Below are 21049 nucleotides of genomic sequence, written 5' to 3'. Positions count from 1 at the left end.
TGCTCCGCTGTGTGACTGAAGAGCGGAACGATGGTTTTGCACCCACAACGGACATGCTGCGCGTGAAGGCACTAGCCTTGGCGACTGTACTTGGGTCGATCATATCTGCGTGGAGCTCGGTGTCGACAGACATTGTGTCCGTAAGTTTTAATGTTGCCGGGATATCTAACAACTTGGATGGTGCTGAAGATGACTGCTTGTGGGGTGACGGTGCTTCGCAGCACACAATCTCGAACTCAGAGTCCAAGGACTCATCGAGTGACGACAATTGAGCACATATGTCGTATACTGCAATAAACGCTCTTCGTTCGCTAACTGGTGCATTTTTAATTTAGAAAAGAAAAAAATGTCGCATGTATGGGCCGCACCCTGAAAATTGGACCTCATTTCTTGAAAAAAAAGTGCGGCCCTTACATGCGTTTGTACGGTATGACATCAGTATACCTTTATTTTTTGCATGAACACACAAATCATATTCTTATTTTGCGTAAAAGTGTTGAAGCTACAAGTCTCGTCAGCCCGAGACTTCTTTTAAAGACAATGCGGCCGTGGTTCAAGACTCCGCGTGTCCAAATTCATATGGAATGTGCCGTGCACCTCTCCCTTGTCGCGTATCGCCGTCACAATCTGCATCTGATAATTTTTTTCGCCTGCGGTATGGCCTGCAACAGATCGTTCGTCCATTGCAATGTAGCAGGCCCGTTTTATGCTAGCGTGTGGACTGCAACTAAAATGCTCTTCATCTTCAATGGCTTCTGCCATGTTAGTTTTGTACCACTTTGCAAAAGTTTGAGTCAATGTCGTGGACACATGCTGCACTCGCTGCGGAAATAACCGTGGTCCTTACGATGCAATCATCGGCAGCGTCCATGCATTTCTGAACACGCTTGTGACGCGATCAGAAGGTTCAGGTAGTCGAGCTGTTCAGAAGGTGCGCACGGCCTACGTGCTCCAAATCAAGAGCAAATTGCTATTTGCTGCAGCTGCTGCCTAGCCTGCTGATGCACAATCATGGATGGTGACTATGCAGTTCTAAAGGCACGAGGCCAAAACGAAACTGCCGTTCGTCGCAGCCGCTGCAGATGGAACTTCAGCGGCTGTCAACACAATCATCGATAACGCCCATGTTGTCACAAGCGCCGAGTAAAAACGAAACTGACAGCTACTGAAGCCTTGGGCGCTAACAACGCGGTAGTGGATGGTGACCACGCTTCCCTGAAGGCCCGCAACCGACATGGTGGTACACAAACAGGCATGAAGCGTTCGGGCTTCCCTATCATTACAAGAAAAGCCCGTTAATTCGGATTTGTTTTCTAGTCCCAGAAAGCACGTGTTGTTTTTAACTGCATCAAACTAATTAGTTATGTTTGGCCCCAACACAGATAATTCGGCAATCCTCTGAGCATGCAGAGTGCCAAGTGCCTTGAATGTGCAACATGAAAGAGCGAAAATGGCATTTGCATACAACCTAAATTAGGCAACAAGGTGGCACAGTGCATTGCTGTCCTCAACACCCCGACCCGTACAAGATTAATGTGGCGGCCTTGAAATATTTCGGGCCTTCACTGCCAGGACATGCAAGCATGGCTTTCGAGATTGGTGCACGCTACTCAGAGACAGTTGCTGGCAGTGGGATTCGGACACTCCCTAGTGCCACCTGACGTGATGATACGCATGTCTGAGCTTTGCAAGCTGTCCAAATTTACCAAAGTGTGACCAAATGTGGCTGAATAAACGAGAGTACATGTCTGACGGAACTAGACAGCGCATTCAAATGGGGTTCAGACGAGGTCATACTGTACTTAGGTTTATGTGCGTGCCATATGGTCGAAATTTCAGGAGCACTTCACTACAGTATGCGTCATTCATACTGTGGTTTTGGCGTGTAAAACCCCAGAAATTATTGTCCTTAGTTTCGCTGTTGTAGGTTCATTTGTAGAAGAAAAAGAAATGGAGGTTCAAGTGTGATGTTTGAACATTGTGCCAAAATTTCGGCACCTGAATGTCAGCTGTGGTGTTATGGTGGTTATTGTGCTTGGCTGCTGCACCTGAATGTGGGAGGTTTGATCTTGTCTGCCACGGTCGCATTTTGATGGAAGTGAAATGCTAGAGGCCAGTGTACTGTGCGACGTTAGTGCATGTTAAAGAACACCTGATGGTCTAAATTTCCAGAGCCTTCCACTACGGCGTGCCCTGTAATCATATTGTGGTTTTGGCACCGAAAACCCTCACATTATTGGCACCTGGATGCCAGCATGGCATCACGAATTCCAGTTTTTCATATTTTGGCTACATTGGCTCAAGAAAATTTGCTGAAACTTGCTACAATAAGTGCCTGGCTCCATTAGAACGCAATGTAGTTCATTTTTACCAATATAAAATTGGGCACGCACTAGTAGACGTCAAAATCAATGATGTTGCAGCGAGTTGGTGCTGGCACCTCAGAGCAGCGTTTGCCACCTGTACCTTCTTTTACTCCTTTTCTTACTTACCAAGTGTCTTCTAAGAGCAAGTGGTGGTTTTATATTGTAAGAGGGTAATTTAGTTATGCGAGAAAAATCTTTTAAGTGTCCCTTTAAATGTTCACAGGTTGGCAGGTATGCAGATTTAATCCAGGAGACTTCAATGCTAGTATAGCTTGCATTGTCTATAGCCTCCACAAACTACATACTTGCTCACTTTTTTTTTTTTTCTTCCTGGCCCCCAGTTCCTCCCAATCTTATCTGAATTTCTCATCAATCGCTTTGACTGAGTCAATTGTGTTTCTTTCTTTAGATTGTCTTAGCTGTTGCCCATTGTAATATTGTTGTATTCTTTTTATCTCTGTATACTCATGGGCAACTTTTCTTGGCAATGAAGCAAAGGTTACAGAACGAAATTGCAAAACTGCTACTGCTAATGAATGTAATAGTGATTGCATCCATGTTCTCCTACTAGAGAAAATGTACATTACTTCATTTTCTACAGGAAGCTATTTGAAAGAGGCTGCAGCACACACAACTGATAGGCAAACCTCTTTAATATGTACCCGCTTTTAACATATGAACGGTTAAAACATAGTTGCGACGAATCCCTGACCGAATCTCATAGAGCCTACTGCATTCGCTGGCCGCTTAAGCTGTAGAACTTTTCGTGCCATAAATGTTTACTGCGCCGCTGAACTTGCAGATGCCACAATGTGCCGCAAAAGGTCTTCAGTCTTTTCGATAGTGCAGAGATTGGTCAACAGATTATTCAAACTTCCACGCGATTGCGGCTATGCCTTTGTGGGTAAGCATCGGGAAAAAACAGTCGAGGTGGTGGCCACCGACGAACGCGTCGTATGACTTATTGCTGACAACCTTATTACAATAAGTATATTCAGCTATCTGCTCGGGCGCGCATCTGGCGTAGCGCTGCTTAAAGGCCAACTCCAGCGATTTTTTGGCCATGTCAAAGTAATGGTGTTTTTATGTTCCTGAGACACTCCTGTTACGGGCCCGATAGCAGAAATACGCGGCAAATTGGAGAATAATTTTAAATAAGCAAGAAAGCACAACACCGAAACCCAACAGTGTACTGTCCACGTATGACGTAGACGTTGTTACGAACGAACCGGAGGTCGTGCAAGGCATGCCGGTCACGACGGCGCGGAGTATGAAAACTGACAGCCGGGACGACCAGACGCTCGCTGTAGCGGCCGAAGCGCCGAAGTTAGCGGTGCCATCAGCTGCGTCACTTCCGCCGCCTTCCCAATACTGACGTCACAGACGCAATGTTGCCAATAATTGTGGGAAGCCAGGAGGTCGTTTGCAGACAATCTTTAAAATTCATTTGCAAACAATCTGCGCATGTCTCAAGCCTGTAATTTGGCATAAATGACTGAAACGTGCAAAGGAACGTACCCAGCGAATTTCTTGGAGATTCATCGACCTCGAAAAATCGCCGGAGTTGGCCTTTAAGTCTCCTGTACGCTTATACTAGGCAGAAATCTGAACGTGCTGGGCCGCCGATCGCTGCCGCCTCCGTGTGCGGGACAGTGTTCAAGCATGCATCACTTAGTAGAAACTAAAGCAGCTCGCTGTTGTGGAGTTAAGTGTTTCGGGTCCTGGGCACAGAAAAATCTCGCTGCCTTGACGCTATCGCACTAAACGCACACGTACGGCATAACAAACCACACTGCATGCTTCTATTAGGTAGCAACCCAAACATGCCTCCATCTGCTGCCAGGACCGCTAGAGCATCGTGAAGTGCGCATTGCTTGCAGGAAGCTTGTAATTGCTGCGTTAACCCAACAAGCTACTCGCCGCATCCGTGCAGTCTGGAGCGGAGTGGGTACGCAGACCATGCCTACAAAAACGCGCACGTACGGCGCAGCAAGTGTCCTAAGAGTGATTGCGTGAGCTGAGTAGGCGACGCGCTGCACGCAACTAGCCAGGTGACGATAGTCTCCACGTGGCTAGAGTGTACTAGAACAGGGGAGTGCTCGAAATGAGCTTCGAAAAGTGAAGCCGAAATAGGGTCAATCCACTTGTGCCGCTGTGATCGGTAGTCTGCAATGTGTTGTTGAAGAGCTGCGCGCGGCTCCGCCGCAGTTGTGCTGGGGTAGAATGCCCGCTTCCTACTCAAAAGGCGCAGGTTCGAACTGCAGCTGTATATGGTGGGTCTTTATTCTTAGTGTGACCTTTTATAGCTCTATTGGTTTTCCTTTGTGTCTTAAAACTAGCTTCTGTTACTACGTATTATTACAAAAAGTAACGTAAACTGTGAAATCTTATTTCAAGTCTCGTAGGCCATACTTTACGTTTTTGTTGAATCCCGGGCAGTGGCGCTGCAAATAACTACGCTCACTGTCACGTTTTTTCAACCTTCGCATTTTCCGCTGCTTTTTGAAGCAACGCATAGCAACTGAAGCTAGTTTTAAGAAACAAAGGAAAACCAATACAGCTATAAAAGGTGGCACTAAGAATAAAAACCCACTTTGGCGGAGCCACGCGCAACTCTTAGACAACACATTGCAGACTACTGATCGCAGCAGTAGAAGCGGATTGACCCTGTTTGTGCTTCACTTTCTGTACATTGGTGCTGCGGCCGTTCCGAGCACTCCACTGTTCTAGTACACTCTAACGTGGCTGTACCGCGTTTCTGTGAAACTCATTTTTTGCTTAGTAGCAGATCGTGGTACAGATACGATACATGTATTGCGCAAAGCCGATGCTGTCCATCCTATCACTGTCAGTCTCTGCATATCCTGGATCTTGTATTAGTTTCGAAATGCTCCTTGGCGTCGCCGCCGCATGCTATTGGACGGTTGTGCAAGAGTGCCAAAATCTTTTCTGCCTCTTGACAAAAAAAAAAAGAAAGGGCTTTGTGATTGGTACTTTAGGCAATATTTGACTTGGCACTGTATTTCTTTGTTGGCAGTGATGGCGCATGTCAGGAGATGCAAATTTGTACTTAGTCATTAATGCATACAACCGTTTAGTGCGTAGTTATGCTGCGTTCCCGGCAGGTATGTATTAAGGAGGTTTCACTGTATTTATTTTTGTTTTACTTTCTAAGTTGTCTTTTTTTTTTTTGCATGTGTGAGAATGTCGCTGTTTTTGCCGTGCATGTCTAAGGCAAAATGACGTCCACGTCTTCAAGGGAACGTTCACCAGGCTCTTCTGTCTACTTGCCTCAAAAACTTGCGACAAACTTCATCCGTAGATAGTAGCTCTCTAAGCAGGCAAAGCATGGTGGTATGCAATGCTTCTGCTGTGCCGCCTTCACTTTCCACAGCAGTACGAAACACACGCCAATCCGGACTACTGTGCGTAGGAGCACATGTGCAGAAGCTCCGCCCTCATAGGTTTCCCTTCATTGCCATGAAAAGTTGTCTGCGAATATAGCAGCCCATATTGCTGGGTTAGCAATGCAAAGGCAGCTAGTCTGCCGTGATGACATGAAATGTAGCTTTTAGCAATAGTGTCTAATTTGTTGTCAGTCATTTTAGAGGATTGAACATTGTTCTAGTACAACTGTAAATGTGCATTCAAAGTGCGCCCCAAGCCCAAAGAGGAGGCATATTTGGGGAGTCTTTCTACCACACAAGTAGAAATTGCAGTCTGCCTTAAGTGCTTTCCTTGCACTTGCACTATCACTGTGCACGTGGTACATTTCAGTCACAAAGGGTTACCAGCATGACAGCACTCCCGATAGGAAAGTGAGAGTGTAGAGTTTAAAAAAAAAAAAGTCATTTCGCCACTCTCGCATAACTCTACAAAACGCTGGCATAATACGGCCACTCCAGGGAGCAAGGTGGTTTTTGTGCTGTCTGTTGCCTCGTGGTGAATTCCACTGGCGGATTTGGAGTGGCCGACGAACTCTGTGCCGGAGCAATCCACTCCGGTGGAGAGCAACTGAAGGAAATCTGCCAATGGAACACAAGCGCCCTCACCAGGGCAAATCGTAGGGAGCGCTAGCGCACATCTGCTTCGCAAGCGCCCAGCATTCCTTGCGTTTCGCGCTGATTTAGCCTTCACGGGCACGAGCGGAGAGAACTAGAGAACGGGTGCAGTCGGACAGCACATTGCATCACACGTGCAGGGAGCTTGCGACTTCTGGTCGAATCCGCCGCTTTTCGCGGAGTAGAGCTGCTCCGTGGAGTGAATCTGACGGTGGAGCTGCTCCAGATCTGCCAATGAAACATACAGGGAGCACTCTCAGTCAGTCAGTCAAACAGACTTGCTCCGAATGGAGCAGAAAAACTGCTACCGGAAGTGCTCCAAATCTGCCAGTGAAATTCACCATCAGTTCAACCAAGTGGTGAGAGCGCAACAAGTGCAAGGGTAGGAGCTGTCTCCTGATGCGTTTTGAGAAAGCGCGCACTTTTGATCAGTTGGCAGTTGCTGCGCAAGCAGCGTAGCTGGCCGGCACGCTTCATCTCTGCTTGAGCTGCGGCCAGTCTCCACCTTTCGTTCGCACGTAGAAGAGTTGACACACGGGGTGATGTCAACGATGTGGACTTTATACTGAACATGACAGCAACGGCAAAAATGTGCCTCTAGTGTCTATATAATTGCTATCGCAATAAAAGGAGTGCAAGCAAGGCAAATGACGATTCGCCTTTTTCATCTTCCTGTGCTGCCCTCTGCTGTTTTGGTAAGGGTCAAGACAACTGGCATCGCCAGAACGAAAGCCTCAGACATTAAAGAGGCGTTTCACGACCCTTCCGCTGGGAGCATACACCATGGCATCATGAAAGAGGATAGTTGTGTGCCAGAAAGACTCTCCTATCTCCTAATACTCCGGTTACTTCGAGTGTAATATGGGCTGTCTATAGTCACCTTTAAGCTTCTTGCTAGTGTTTCCTTGTCAAGGTTTGGAACTTATTCATCTAACACTGATGTTCCTTTTTCTCTCTTTTCAGAGTTTGTAACGATGATGACTTCGAAGTGAAGAGGCTTTCCTGGGGGGTAACGTTGAGGGGGAAAAGAACTACGGAGAGGTCCTGTTGTAACGCGAGGCTGACGACGAAAAAAAAAAAAAGACGTGCGGAGGCTTTTCCCCTCGCGGAAGTCCTGCCGTCACCCCCACTTGTAATTAATGCCGACGACAAGAGGAACAGAAAAAAAAAAGTATATATAAATTTTGTCGCCCTTTTTTACCCGGTTTATTTTAATTTCTTTCGTATTTTTCACTCCTTTATTTTTTTTCAACCTCTTCTCTCCCCCTTCCTTGTTTCACATCTCGCGTAAACAACCTGTTTGTGAAGAGCTGAAAAAAAATGCTGCATAGCTGCAACCTTATCATCAACCCCTCTCCCCTTCCTGCCTCGGTACACCCCCCCCCCTTTATGATAGGTCTGCCTTACATCAATTAATGTGTCTTTTGGCAAAGTCTGCTGCGGGAAGGTGTTTGCGAGGGTGTTGGCTTTCCACCGAAACAGCCGGTTTGATACTGAAATACTGAGGGGAGGGGCGCAGCGGTGACTGTGAACAGCTGACCTCTCTTCCAAATGCTTCACTTTCCAACCCCCCCTCCGGCACGCCCGCTACCCCCACTCTGTCGTTCTCTCTCTCGCCGTCTATGGTGGGTTGTACATCTATGGCTCTCGAGAAGAAAAACACTATGTACTATAGAGAAATGTGATTGCTGGTGTGAGGTGGTGAAGTTTAAAGACCCTCCCCTCCTAAATCCCACCCCTTGCCTGTCCCACGGCCCAACCTTTTTCTCGAGATCTTGCTTGGGGGTTTTACGGGGATGGTGGGTTTGGGATGAGTTTGGTGAAGGCTCGGATTTGGATTTGGGGCTTAGACTTTCGATCCTCCACAGTTTATTCATTGTTGCTAGAACTCTTTTCCCAGTCTTTTTTTTTTTTCTTTGGCTTTTTTACCTGTAATGTTGGCACTGCGGCCTTCCTGCAGGTATTTACCGGTCCCACTTTGCTTGTATAGAACTTTCTTAGTTGTGCAAAAAGCTCCCGGTGGTTTGTGCCCTCCTCCCCACAACAAGCATCGTGCCTCTCTCTCTCGCCTCTGGCATGATGCCTGCTTCTCCTTGTGAGGGAGAAACTAATTTCGTTTGTCCATCTTGCACCACTTAATCGCATTTGGCATCGTAGGTGTGTGTGTGAGTGTGTGTGCCAAGACTGATGCCTGATTGTGTGTGATGTTAAAAAGGATGCAGTTGAGGTCGAAGGGTAGGTGGCGCAGTTTTTGCTAAAGCTGGCACCAGTTTGAGGTTATAAGGCATTCGATGCCATACTCTAGAACTAACGTGTTGGACTGCACGCTTCCTTCTTGGTTAGGCATGGTCTCGTTTCTTGCACTTTTTTTTTTTTTTTGGCATGGGTGGCATTTTGACAAATTCTTGTTCAGAGGACTTGAACATCGCTTGTGCACTTCTCACGTCACATTTGAGAGGTTCTTTTTCTTGCTTGGGCTTTCGCTGCGTTTCAGTTTTTTCTTCCGTGCGTTGCGTCACCGATCTGTTAGACCCTGAACAGGACACCGTGCTGATAATGTTTGTGCGGGGGATTAAAGATGCTTTGGCAAGGTCTTTGTCTCCTAGGGCCGGCACCGATCGCGTGATTCTCGAGAATTGCATTTGTGGTTGTCGTCTCGTTGCTTTTAATCACCCGTTTGTCCAGACGTGTTAATTTATTGTCAAATTCACATTCTGTCGCATTTAAAACCTCTCCTCTCATCCTCTTTCTTTTTTTTTTGCTGCTGTTTTAAGAGCAGGTAACAGTCTGATGAGTCCTGTTTAGCTGCCCCCCTTTTCTGTTAAAAAAAAAGGGGGGGGCTGGGCAGTTTTTTGGCAAGCATGTTTGGCTTGCTTCACCCCCCTCTGCTGTTTTGTGCACTTTTTTGTGACTGGAATTGTGTAGGCTGAGGTCTTATGATGAGAATAAAAAAGAACATTCCATGATTTTTTCAGGTTGTTGGAGATGGGGGTTGGCATCACAATTCTTTTTTTCCCCTTGGGGTGCATGTCTGCTTGTGATCACCATTTCTCGATTAGAATTTTTAGTCGATAACTCCTTCCCCCACAGCATCGGTAATGATGCCGGTATTACGTAGACGTGGAGTTTTTTGTCTCGTCGCAGGTTTCCTACGTCTCGTGGACTGCTTTTCCGGTGGCTTTTGGCAGGTGTTGCTCCGGCGGCATTCCCGCCGGAACTCGCTCCCAACCACGCTAGTACTTGCCAGCAGGCAACATTTTTCCAACTGCGGCGTCATCGACGTCGCCAAAGTCCCAGAATTCTCTTGCTCCACCTCTCAAAAGTAATATCGCGGTGATGCATGCCTCGTGCGCATATCGTTGCCAAGCGCGTGGTGATCGTGTGTGGCTTCTCGACATTTAGGTTTTCATCTCGTCAGTGCGTCGTCCATGCGTGGGGTGAAAGACGTGGGGTCTCCTTTTTTTTTTTTCCCCCAGTGTCTTTGGAGGCCTCGTCGTGGCAAAAAAAACTGCTTCCACCTTTTAAGTAGGTCGTCTAGACACTGAAGAAAACTCTTCGCTTATTTCGAAACGCTTTCTCCAGGGCCTTTTTCTCTCACTCCATCGATTTCCTGAAGTCCCATTTTCGAGAGATTATTTCACCCGACACACACACTTTAATCGTACTACTACCTTTCCTCTTACCTGGTTAACTGCGCCCTCTGTCGAAAGTCTTCGAAGATCTCTCATATCCAGTCGCCTTGGTTAGTTCGTGTGCTTGGTGCTCCGATAACACATACCCTCTCCTGTTTTCCCGAATGAACTTATACATTGCGCACTTGGAGATAAAAAATATATATATACGTTAAAAATGCGGACACCCACAGGATATATGATGCATTGTAATTTCAAGCGATGGTTGCTAAATGCGAGGTTATAAAAGGGGAACGAATAAAAAAAAAAGGCTTGGCAAAGTGCGGTGTACTCTGAGAGCGGAAGAGTTTTTCAATAAACAATGCTTCACCTTTTTTGGGTGGTTTTCGATGGATGCTCGGAGGTAGAGGGTCTTATTGCTCACTGGACGGAGTCTTAAGTTGTCGTGTGAACACTGCAATTCTTTAGTTTTTCACAAGCTTGGCTTGTGGTTGCAGCGCGGATGTCTAGATGTAAGAAAAGACTAGGCAACTCACTTTTATGAAAGCATCTTGGCAATACTAATCGGCAAAGGCACAGAAATATGAATCGGCATTAGCACCAGCTGACAGCTTTCGTGTTCATTTCCTTAAGAAAATTCATCGTGCTCGATCCTCCTGAACCCTAAGTTAGTACTAAGGCTCACTGTACATGGCTTACTCAAGCCGTTTCAAAGTGTCTTGTCTGCGAGCGAGTGTACCGGTTATGCCTGCCAAAGCATGGTGGGCTCTTTTAGTGCGCTAATACTAGGGCCTTGGATCCTGCGAAAAATCTGTGTTCAAGCGCTGCATGTGCAGTGGAGAGGAGACGCACCTGCAAGGAGTGCTGTCTCAAAGCCGATGCGGAGGCCACAAAAGCATGGGTTCACAAAAAACTTGTCTAACAGCGACAGCATTCCACAGACACGAACATACAAGTGGTGAGGACTCTACAGCAGGGGCTTAGCCATGCGAGTGTTCAACGCCCTCCCCCCCCCCTGGAAAAATTTCTGGCTACGCCCCTGCTCTACAGGTAATAGAACCGTTCTACCATATAGTAGTTTTTGGCCCAAGCGAGACCACCAGCCAATCTTTTTTCAGGTACCCACCACATGTAGAAAAGGTTCCGTAATGCAGCATAGCTTGTGTTGGTCAAGAATGAAAACGTTTTGTTTATCGCTTCATACATGCCATATGCAGTTTGGCACTCTGGAAAATAATTGACAAACCACACATTTGGCAATTTCGAAGTGCTCTGTTAATGGTTGATGCTCAGAGGTCATACAGTACAGCATTAAAACTCTCAATAGCGGTTACCCAGCTTTGTGACCGCTGGAGCTTGCTAATGTAGGCTGTAATATGTTGTAATAAGACATTTGGAGCACTTCAGCACTCTGATGCAACCATTCGACTGACAGCTTCTTGTATGCCATGCATATGTGCGAAACTAGGTGTTCTTTTTAAGCGCATCGCCATAGACTCCTGCAGGGCCGTAAGGGGGGGGGGTGAGGGGGTTCCGACAACCCTCGAAATTTTTTCATGCTTAACTTTTCGGGTGACACCAAAATACTTGCACGCCTTCACAGCGACCACCAGTTGGCAAAGTTAGCCGTTCTACACACAAACACCCCCCGAAAAAAATTCCTGGGTACGGCCCTGGACTCCTGTTCACAGGGCAACTCAACACTACACGCTTGAGCTTTAGTGGACCTGCTACCTCGGGGAAGGTACGAGAATCAAATGCACCAATAAACAGTTCACAGCGCGATGCAAGTATGCGAGCTACAATGTGACTTCTCTTTCACTCGGAGTATTGGCAAGTGAAAGTTGCAGGGACATGCACCTGCGAGCATGCGCGTATTCGGTGAGTATCAATAGAGGGCTGTGAGAATTCCATTCGAAGTTCGCCATTAGCGTTTCCCCAGTCATTCTGCCGGTCTTGAGATCAAGCGGCGACCGGACACCGTAAAAACCAGACGCGTCAAAATGAGTACACGGTAATAATGTTTCTACCGAACGAAGTTGTAGTGTGCTCGTATCTCACCGGAGTACGGATACTAGCGTGGGTTCGGACTTAGCGAGCCACAGGGCCGCGTTTGCCGTCGCCTCGCGTGAACTGGCACGCCGCTGCACACGTGCGTTCAGCCAAGAGCAAAGGAGCCGACGGACGGGAAGAAAAACACTCCTTTACCCTACGAGGTCCAGAGTCTCCACAGAGAACACCTGTCTCCATAGGAGTCTGTACGTAGCGGCGCATGCGCACAAGGACCCAGAGGAAGTAAGTGCTGCGCCGTCCGCTACTGCACTGGAGCAGGCACGCTCCTGTGCGCTTGCTCCGCTTCATTTCGATGCGCAGCCGGGCCGGATGAACACAGCGGAAATGGAACATCGGAGCGTGTGACGGCAGCTCAGCACCACCGGCGGCTGCAACGAGTTGCTCGCTTTGAGCCTGTGCTCTTTCGTCGTCCGCTACAAACCAGAGATAAAATGGTCTGCCCGCAGAACTGCGGCGATCGCGGTGCACCTGCCGTTCACTCGTAGCTAGTTCCCGCTCAAACCAGAAGTATTTTTCTCAGCTAATGTAAATACTACGCATATTCAGAGTTAAAGGTTCGTCGTTACTACCTAAAACATTACGTTTAGCTGAGCAGCGACGCCAGAATCCCTGATGAACTTACCAGGGCGTTCATGTTTCCGACCTAAAACCGGTGACACAAGCGTGCGTCTGTATGGTAAAGTTGACTATCTCAAATTGAGAACTATGCAGTGCTTAGTGAAATGGTAGTGCTGCAGTATAGCACCGGCCACTCTTTGACGCAGTTAGTATCGCAGCAAAAAAAAAAAATTCAATATGACACTAGTCATAGGTATGCGCACGATGGGAGCAGCCTCTTCCCCCCCCCCCCCCCTAATGGAGAACTTTGCCCATGATTATAGTTCACAGTAAAATGCAGTCACATGAACACTGTTCATGCTGTAAATAGCACTACACAACGTCCAGTCGCATAACAGCACTGAAACCGGCAAAGTCCAGTCATAGGGACACTGAACGAGTTCGCACATGAAGAGAGACCTAATGCATCACGGTAACACCAAATTACACGCATAAAATCGCCCTAAAAAGGTTTTCTTAAATATTTCCAAGTATACCACACTCTTCTAGGAACTTATGGGAGGGACAGTGAGGGCTGTGGGTGGAGTTGACATTTTTTCTTAGGTTCAGGGGCGGGGGGGGGGGGCATGTGCCCCCCTAAAACTCGCGCCTGGCCCCCCCGCCCCCCCCTCTTAAATATTCAAGCATATTCAAATATAGCAAGCATATTCAAAACACAACGCATAAATTCCCCGCCTCCCTGCACCCCCTGAAAGAGCCCACTCGTCGTGGGTACCTGCCCAAGTAATAAAAACCTGGTGCCACCGTGCTTCGGTTGCAGCCAAGTATAGGGAAGAAGGCTCAGCATCAACGCGAAACCGTCATGGACGCTGACCAAGGGCCAAGAAACGTGCAAATCACGCGTGGCTCAGCAACTGAATGCAGCCCCCCTTTTGTTGTAATTTTTGGAATGGTATATACCTGCTAGCAAACACAAAGTCAGAGCTCGCTTGTATTTCTCCACGACATTCCAATCAAGCTACAGGCCAATCACAGTTAAGCTTCACTTGTTCTTTTAACAAAAGCTCTAAAATAATTGGAAAATACGAGCTCATTGTCGCAGCATAAAATATTACCATTAGCCAGGTTGTCACATCAGTCCAAGTCTGATAAGACACTTGAGTATTGCAGTCAGCGACGGGAATCTGTAGGGCTAAATTTTTTGCATTCTGCCTGCTGGAAGCTAAAGGAAAACGAGCGGTTCTCTGAAAAGATGGTTGCGAACAGTGAACAGTCTAAATTCAGGGATGGATGTATATAGTTCTCCCATTACAGTGCTCCAAATCATTACATGTTGTCCTAACAGCAAGATGGCTGTAAGTGAATACGTGAACCAGACCTCTCCAGTCCAGTGTCCCTTTCAAACCTCCCTGGCGCAAATGCCATGGCCAAAGGCAAAGCCAGCATTTAATTTTGAGGCAGCAGTTGTACACCTTCATGTGTGTGCGGAGGTGTACAACTTCTGATAATATATGCATATAATGAGCATACAATATTCTGAGGGTATGAAGGGGGGATTTTGAAACCCCTACTGAATTTTCCATGGTCTTGATTCCAGAACTGCTGCACAGACTTTCATATCATAAAAAAAGCTGTCTCCAATAGGTTTTGCAGAACTTATGTCCTGGTGGTGTGACCATTGTCATGATGCAGTGCAATAAATCAGTGCATGCAGCTGTATAGTATGTGAAACATGCTATTTGAAGACTGATACTTCCATGCACTGACCTGGACTGCACTGCTGCGGCTTGATGCAGGTGTGAAACGCAAGTATGAATTGGCCGAAGCGCAATAAAGCACTTTGTGAGCTTTTATTTACAGTAGTCTATATACATTGCCTCGACGCAGTTACATTGCACCGGGATTTTCGTCCTTCACGAAAAGCTTGCAATGACATTAAAGAAATGGTACACCTCTTCGCTGTCGTACACTGCGACCTCTGTTCGGCAGACTTGGCAGCGCACGGGGTTGAAGAGGTCACGTGGGTCGCTGACACCTTCGGGAAGGTTTCGGCGGCGCGCTGATGACCTCGATGGCAGACATCTAAGGGTTTCTTTCCTGTCGACCACACAATTCTTCACAAACATGGCACGGTACTGGGTGTTGTAGATTTCATGCCTGCACGAAACGAAGTATATAACTTGCAGAAACACATCCCGCAATGATAACATACAGGCTGTTTCAGCTAATCTGTGCCAAGTATTCTTTTTTTAATTTTGTGCACTCTGAGCAAAAGCTGGAAAAAAAAAAACATGACAGTTAGTATAGATGAAATAATCTGATGTTTCTTATCAAGCATTACATTTCTATTGAATATTTTTCATGACAGTTACTATTTTGAAGGCTAATTAAACAATCTTTGTTAATTACCCAGCTTGGTGGAATGGCAGTTATCTTGGCATAGATGAAATATTCCAACATTTCATAACAAGTGCTACAACATTTGTGCTCAAGGCTTCTCGCTAGTGTTACTAATTAAGTTAATTAAGCAATCAATACTAATTATCCAGCTTGGTAGATTGGACAAGAAATCCCAGCGTGCTGCATACAGCTCAGAACAATACTGGGACAGTTTTACTTGTGTAGCAAGTTTTACTTTTAAAATACTAGTTGCTACATTACTGCATGGAAGAATACCAGCAAATGGGATTGAAACAACGAAACAGACAATGAGACACTCAAACATGCTAAGTACAGATTTGGGGTGATGAAAAATCCTTGGAACCTGGAATGTCCACGGATTCAACATTTTGACAAGTCCACTAGTCTAAACGATGGCTCCCGTCAAATTCCCGGTTGAAAGATTTCTCATCATTTCAAGCCTCCATGTTCCCCTGAAATTCTTTCTTGTTTGGATTACAGCAATTTTAGTGTTCCAATACCTTCAAACATGAATTATGACATTATGACAGACCGTCGATGAAAACGCCAAATGTTGAATAATTTATTACGATGCGTTAGACACTGCTGCAGGACAGGTAAGATGGTAGGATCTTACTTTGTACGTATTTTATACTGGTCTCACAGGGGCATTTTCAATCACGATCGGGGCTGGTCCGCAATAGGCTCGATCCAGATCAGGTGCTGCTACACGGTCACTTTCAATCGTGATCAAGCCCGATCTGGATCAAGACGATCGCGATCACTGCATCACAGTTTGACTGACGTCTGCGCCAAGCTTGATACAGATTAGTTTGGACCGCGTTGCAGCGACCATTGCATTGATCGCAATTAAGAAATCCTATCTGATCACGACCAGAAGTGCCCTTGTGACGCTGGTATTAGAAAGACATGATAATCATGGAATAAATAGATATTTATTATGCAGTCATTCACTTTGCATTTTTCCACGATAAGAACTGAATTACTGACTCGATGTATACGCACAAATCACGTAGTTGTTGGGTGCAAGCATTACGAAATACCAGAAAAAGTTACTCTGCCAGTGGTGTCGTTAGTGCAAGAATCCGTCAAATGTGGATAGCATCTCTACCAAAGTGAACTTAATAATATGCAGAACACAGCAACGAATACAAAGCAAGTACAAAGCAGAGTTGTATTTGCTCTTTCTTCTTTTGCCATGAATGGTCCCAAGTAGTAAGAACATATCATCTACACATGTGTACACTGCATCTGAAGGAGCTATCTTTGGTTTCAGTGCAGTTTCCATGCTGAAGCCATGGCTGTGGTTTTTTTGGTCCTTCAAGTTTTGCAAAGGTAGTATTGGAACCCTAACTGAATGGAAGTGTACATGACAAATTTTTTAAAAAGAGTCAAATCGTCTGCGCTTTTCAGAGGAGGTGATTTGTGGGTGCCCCAAAGAGACAAAGCAGTTTGTTAACTGAAGGAGCTTGATTACTTAGACGAAATTAACGTCAGACTCAATGTTTTCAAGTTTAAAGCCCAAATACCAATGCTACCATGATGACATGAATTTCTAAATATTTTATTGCACTTCAGCCACTTTAGTATTGAGAACATTGAACTTACCATACCTTGTCTTCAGTTTAGAAGAAAACAGCATTCTTTTTTGTTCAGTTCATAAACAGGTTATCAGGCACACACAGTGACTAGACCCACGGTGGCACTCAAAAGGCAACAAATGTCACAAGAAGCGGGGGTGCAAAATGTGGTGCCGCTGCTTTTGTTACACTTCTATGCTTTTTTTTTCTGGATTATAACTTTACTATTTTTCTGCACAGTATGTTCACTTTCGCTCCTTTCTGTCTTTCAGTGACTTACCGCTGACAGTCAAGACAGAGAAGAGTCATGCAGGCAGGGCAATTGAGGACCGCGTCACTCAGCGGCAACGGCTTGACTTTACCGCCGTCCTTTTCTTGCTTGGACTCGTTGGGAAATATGCAGCTCCTCCGCTGTTCGTTCACCCATTTCTCGTCTTCGTCATCCATTTCCGGATCGTAGAAGAGGTCGTCATTGGACGGACCGCTCTTCTCGGCACTCTTGTCATCCCCTGCTTTTGGCTTGGACGATCTGTTGTCTGCCGCAGTCATCTCCACAGAGTCGTCCGCTTTGTGAACCTCCGTCCTCCCATCTTTGAGGCCACCAGGTGCTCCGTCGTCTGCTGCAATCCGCTGCACGGAGTCATCTGTTTTACGAACCTCTGTCCCTGCATCTTTGAGGCCACCTTCAGGCTGGCCAGGTTTTTCGGTGGTGTGTCCTTGCTGACCTGTTTAAATAAGAGTTGAATATTCAAGCACACGTGAACTTGCAGCTAGCAACTGATCTGGTAGCTGATGCTTTGTATCGGTGAAACATGTTACTGGTTCACAACATACAATGTGCACTATGCCTGTCTATGTTAAGAAGCCGTGCATTCAGGCATGTAACACTTTACACTAACTCTTAGGCCTACCCATGTCAAGTTACTGTCCATTCTACAGTGTGCATTGTGTTCCCAGGCCCGTCACATACATTATGTAGCTGGAGAAGAAAGAAGTGTTATGCTGTAAGTTTTAGCATTCCTTTAGTTTTACCATGACATGTTCCTTTACATATAATTTCCAATGATTATCAGAGCTCGTTAAGTCACAGCTGCACCATAGTTCAGACATGATCAACATGAATTTAGTCTGACAATCTGTGTAAAAAAAAATGAACGGATAAATGTTATCTTCCAGCTTATCTACTATTAGTCAATGCTTCCAATAGTCATACTTGTTCGCCAGTTCACTACTCGGGAAGAGAAAAGGCACGGAAATTTAGTTCACGGGGGAAGCAAAGCGACATTGTAGTGACTTGCACACCTACAGAACCATTCAACGATGGGCTTTGATCACCACAACACCAAGCTGCTAATTGACACTTTGCAAAATAGTGAGAGCCCCCTAGCGCACACTTTGCAACATCTGTTAGTTGGCTATTCTGCAGGAATATTTTCCACACAAAAGCTCTCGTTCCCAGATCGCTCTTTTCTCTATAAGCATGTTCACCCCTCCAGATTTCAGCGAAGGTGTGCGAGAAGCACAGAGGCTTTTCAAAAATTACTGCAGGAATGTCACGTTTCACACTGAGCTGTATAGTGTACAGAGAGAGAGAGGGAAAAACCAAAGAAAGGAAAGGCAGGACGAGTGTTGAATGGAAAAAGATTGTTTTCCTGCTAGTCTGTGGTCGAGGCTGTTCGTGCGGCAAACAAACTTGCTTGCGCACGTGTAGTTACTATTTTGCAAGGTGTCAGTCCGCCTTTTACATTTTCTGCGCTCTCCCCTCTGCGGTTTTGGTAGGGGCCGGGACAACTGCTATAGCCTGAATGAAAGCCTCCGAGATCAACGCGCATGTAGCGACTTTTCCGTTAGGGGAAGAGCGCATGCGCCGTGGCATCGTGAAAAAGGCGGACTGGCGCTGATCGATCGACTTAAACAGGCACTTACCTTTCCCCGCTAGTCGTTGACGGGCCGGTCCAGCGCCGATCGCGGGGTCTGTAGAACCAGCGTCAAACAGCTGTTTCTGCTCGAAGTGTTTGAACGTCGCAGAGAGCTCGTTCTCCATCTCCTTCTCGAAATCGTCTTCATCGTCATCAGGCCGTGACAGATACTTCTGACGCACATAGGCTTCGAAGGCATCTTCAGAACTGCAGGGATGACAAAAAGAGGTGCAGGCCGGTATACTTAAAAAAGCACACACACACAAGCACACACACACACGCACACACACACAAAACTCTATATGTAGCGCTAATTCTGCGGTTAATGTAGCGCTAATGTCGTTCTCGTGTAGGTCTTGGTGTAGTTCTAAATCCTGCGCTTAATGCAGCTCCGCTACCGTGATATCTGAGGAAGTGGCAACCCAACGAGTCCCTTGGCAATCGCGCGCTTGCTGAGGCGGTGGCGCCCTCTCTTGCGCGGCGCGGACCTCAGTCGGATGTTTCAGACGCATTTTTCGCGATGTTAAGTAAACTACTGAGATTGATTTTTGGTTATTTCTGTAGTTATTTGACATTGTTAGTTTATTTCAGGCTGGTTTTGAGCATTGTTAGTCTTCTTTTAGGCCTGTATCGACCCAGAGTAAAGTGTGGGATCAGGCTAGTTGGTATTGCATTGTTAAATGCGCAACAAGTAAGTAGACAGAGCAAACATAGAATTGACGATGATCAGCGCACATTGTAGTGACCACACCACACGTGACCATGCGACATGAGACAGTAGATGGAAGAAAGACCAGCTGCGTAAGTGCAGCGCACTTAAAGACAATAAATTTTGCAAAAAAGATCGCTCGCTAGACCCCAGCTTACCTGCTACTGTCGTAGCCTTCACTGTCCGAGTCCTCGCAAACTTGATAATCGTTGTAATCCATGCCGGTTTTCGCCGCAGAACTCGAATAACTGTAACGGGACGGTCGCGTAATTTGAAACGCAACGAAAAGGTCCACCAAGCTACACTAATCAAGCCTACAAATCATACAGTTTGTACAGACCCTATGCTACAGATATGACGGACACAACTACGCATGAAGTGCGAATTCATAAAAATAAGCGCCATGTTGATCATTTTTTGGCATGGATTGGATTGGATTGAAGCAGAACAGGCGTGGTTTTTGCTGATAGACAAATGATATAAGTAGCAATAGTAGAGTAACTAGAGGTATACTACAGAACTTCGCGCTCTCTTACCATGATTCAGCATGTTACAAACGCCAGTACATGTACGGCGGCGCACAAACAAACTAACAAAACATTTGCGTGGCCTCCGCGATTATCTCCGCCAATGTGCCGCGTTGACAGTGCTGATCGCGAAGGCACTTTTGCAATATTCCTCAATTTTATCATCAATGAAGTTTTGTGCAAATTAAATGTTTGCTAGTTTTACTCAGAGTTCTGGTTTTACTTGACTTTAACCGCGTGACTGAAAACACGTAACGCGCATCACACCTCGAAATCTGACGTATTTCTTGTCCTATTTTAAGACTTTACAAGCCGTTGCGCTCTCTATGGGCTAAAAAAAACTACATTAATAAAAGTTCAAATTTTAAAACTATGTTTAAAACTTTAAAAAAAATAATAATAAAACAATATGACGTAATTTTTCAGTTAAATAAATGGCTCTTCTGTGTTTTCCACTCTTAAATTTACGGTGATGCTCGCAGTGCATAAAAACATAGCCTCCGAGATGTAAAACAGAAGCTCGGAGAAAACTGCCTCCTGAGGGCGCGTGCGGCTCTTCTGAAACATGGAAGTTGGTGGGAGTTTCGCTACTAAATGCATTAGGTAACTATAGCGGCATCGTGAAAGAAAGGGGACTTTAGGCAAGGGCGGAGCGAAGAGAGCGTGCAGGTTGTCGTCAATGGGAACGGTTGTGATGGGAGAACTGTGGGCGGTGCGCGTCTGCTTGAATTTCGCAGCGTGATCAGAGGAGGGGACTTCGCTGCACACAAGCGTCGTCACCAGCTTCGTGTGTGGTGTGTTCAGGCTGGATCAGCACCGGCAACGCGGTGCCGAGTACGGGCGACGAAACATGGACGCTACGCCGAAACAGCAGCGCTTTTGGGGCGAGCTCTTTCCGACTCGTCTGAGCGCCGTGGTGTTCGTGGCGTACATCGGCTTCTTCGTCAACCAAGGCAAGTTTATGCACATAGCAGTTCCTATTCCTACAATCCTGGATAGATGTAACGACGACACGTTGCCTGTGCACTGATGCAGTTTACTTTGAGCCGTGTGTAAGCTCATGTACTGGGATTCCTACACTGCGTCTCAAACACTGCGATTTAAAAAGCTGTGTCGTCTGCATGCAGCTCGTTTTGTCAGCTGGCAACGAGTGTGATTCATTTGTGCGTGCTCTCAGATCGTCGCCTACGGCACCGGTTCAGC

At 46.3% G+C, this 21049-nt stretch overlaps 2 protein-coding genes across 2 annotated transcripts in view; one reads left to right on the top strand and one right to left on the bottom strand.

Annotated features, from left to right (window-relative positions):
• Positions 1-10433, top strand: part of LOC119401602 (calmodulin) — a 29631-nt gene extending 19198 nt beyond the window's left edge. The window contains exon 5 of the mRNA XM_037668502.2: positions 7391-10433. Within this exon, the coding sequence (XP_037524430.1) occupies positions 7391-7419 (29 nt within the window). The 3' untranslated portion in view covers positions 7420-10433. The remainder of the gene's footprint in view (positions 1-7390) is intronic.
• A 4088-nt stretch (positions 10434-14521) lies between these two features.
• On the bottom strand, positions 14522-19733 carry LOC119401601 (E2F-associated phosphoprotein). The gene is made up of 4 exons (XM_037668501.2): positions 19478-19733; positions 18618-18817; positions 16972-17416; positions 14522-14847 (listed from the first exon to the last, which is right to left on the bottom strand). Exons 1-4 carry the CDS (start codon positions 19537-19539, stop codon positions 14604-14606), a joined length of 951 nt encoding a protein of 316 aa, XP_037524429.1. The 5' UTR covers positions 19540-19733; the 3' UTR covers positions 14522-14603.
• Positions 19734-21049: the final 1316 nt, after the last annotated feature.

Source organism: Rhipicephalus sanguineus, chromosome 8 (assembly GCF_013339695.2).
Source record: "Rhipicephalus sanguineus isolate Rsan-2018 chromosome 8, BIME_Rsan_1.4, whole genome shotgun sequence".
Classification (NCBI taxonomy): Eukaryota; Metazoa; Arthropoda; class Arachnida; order Ixodida; family Ixodidae; genus Rhipicephalus; species Rhipicephalus sanguineus.
This window is presented reverse-complemented; position numbering and strand designations above follow the sequence as displayed.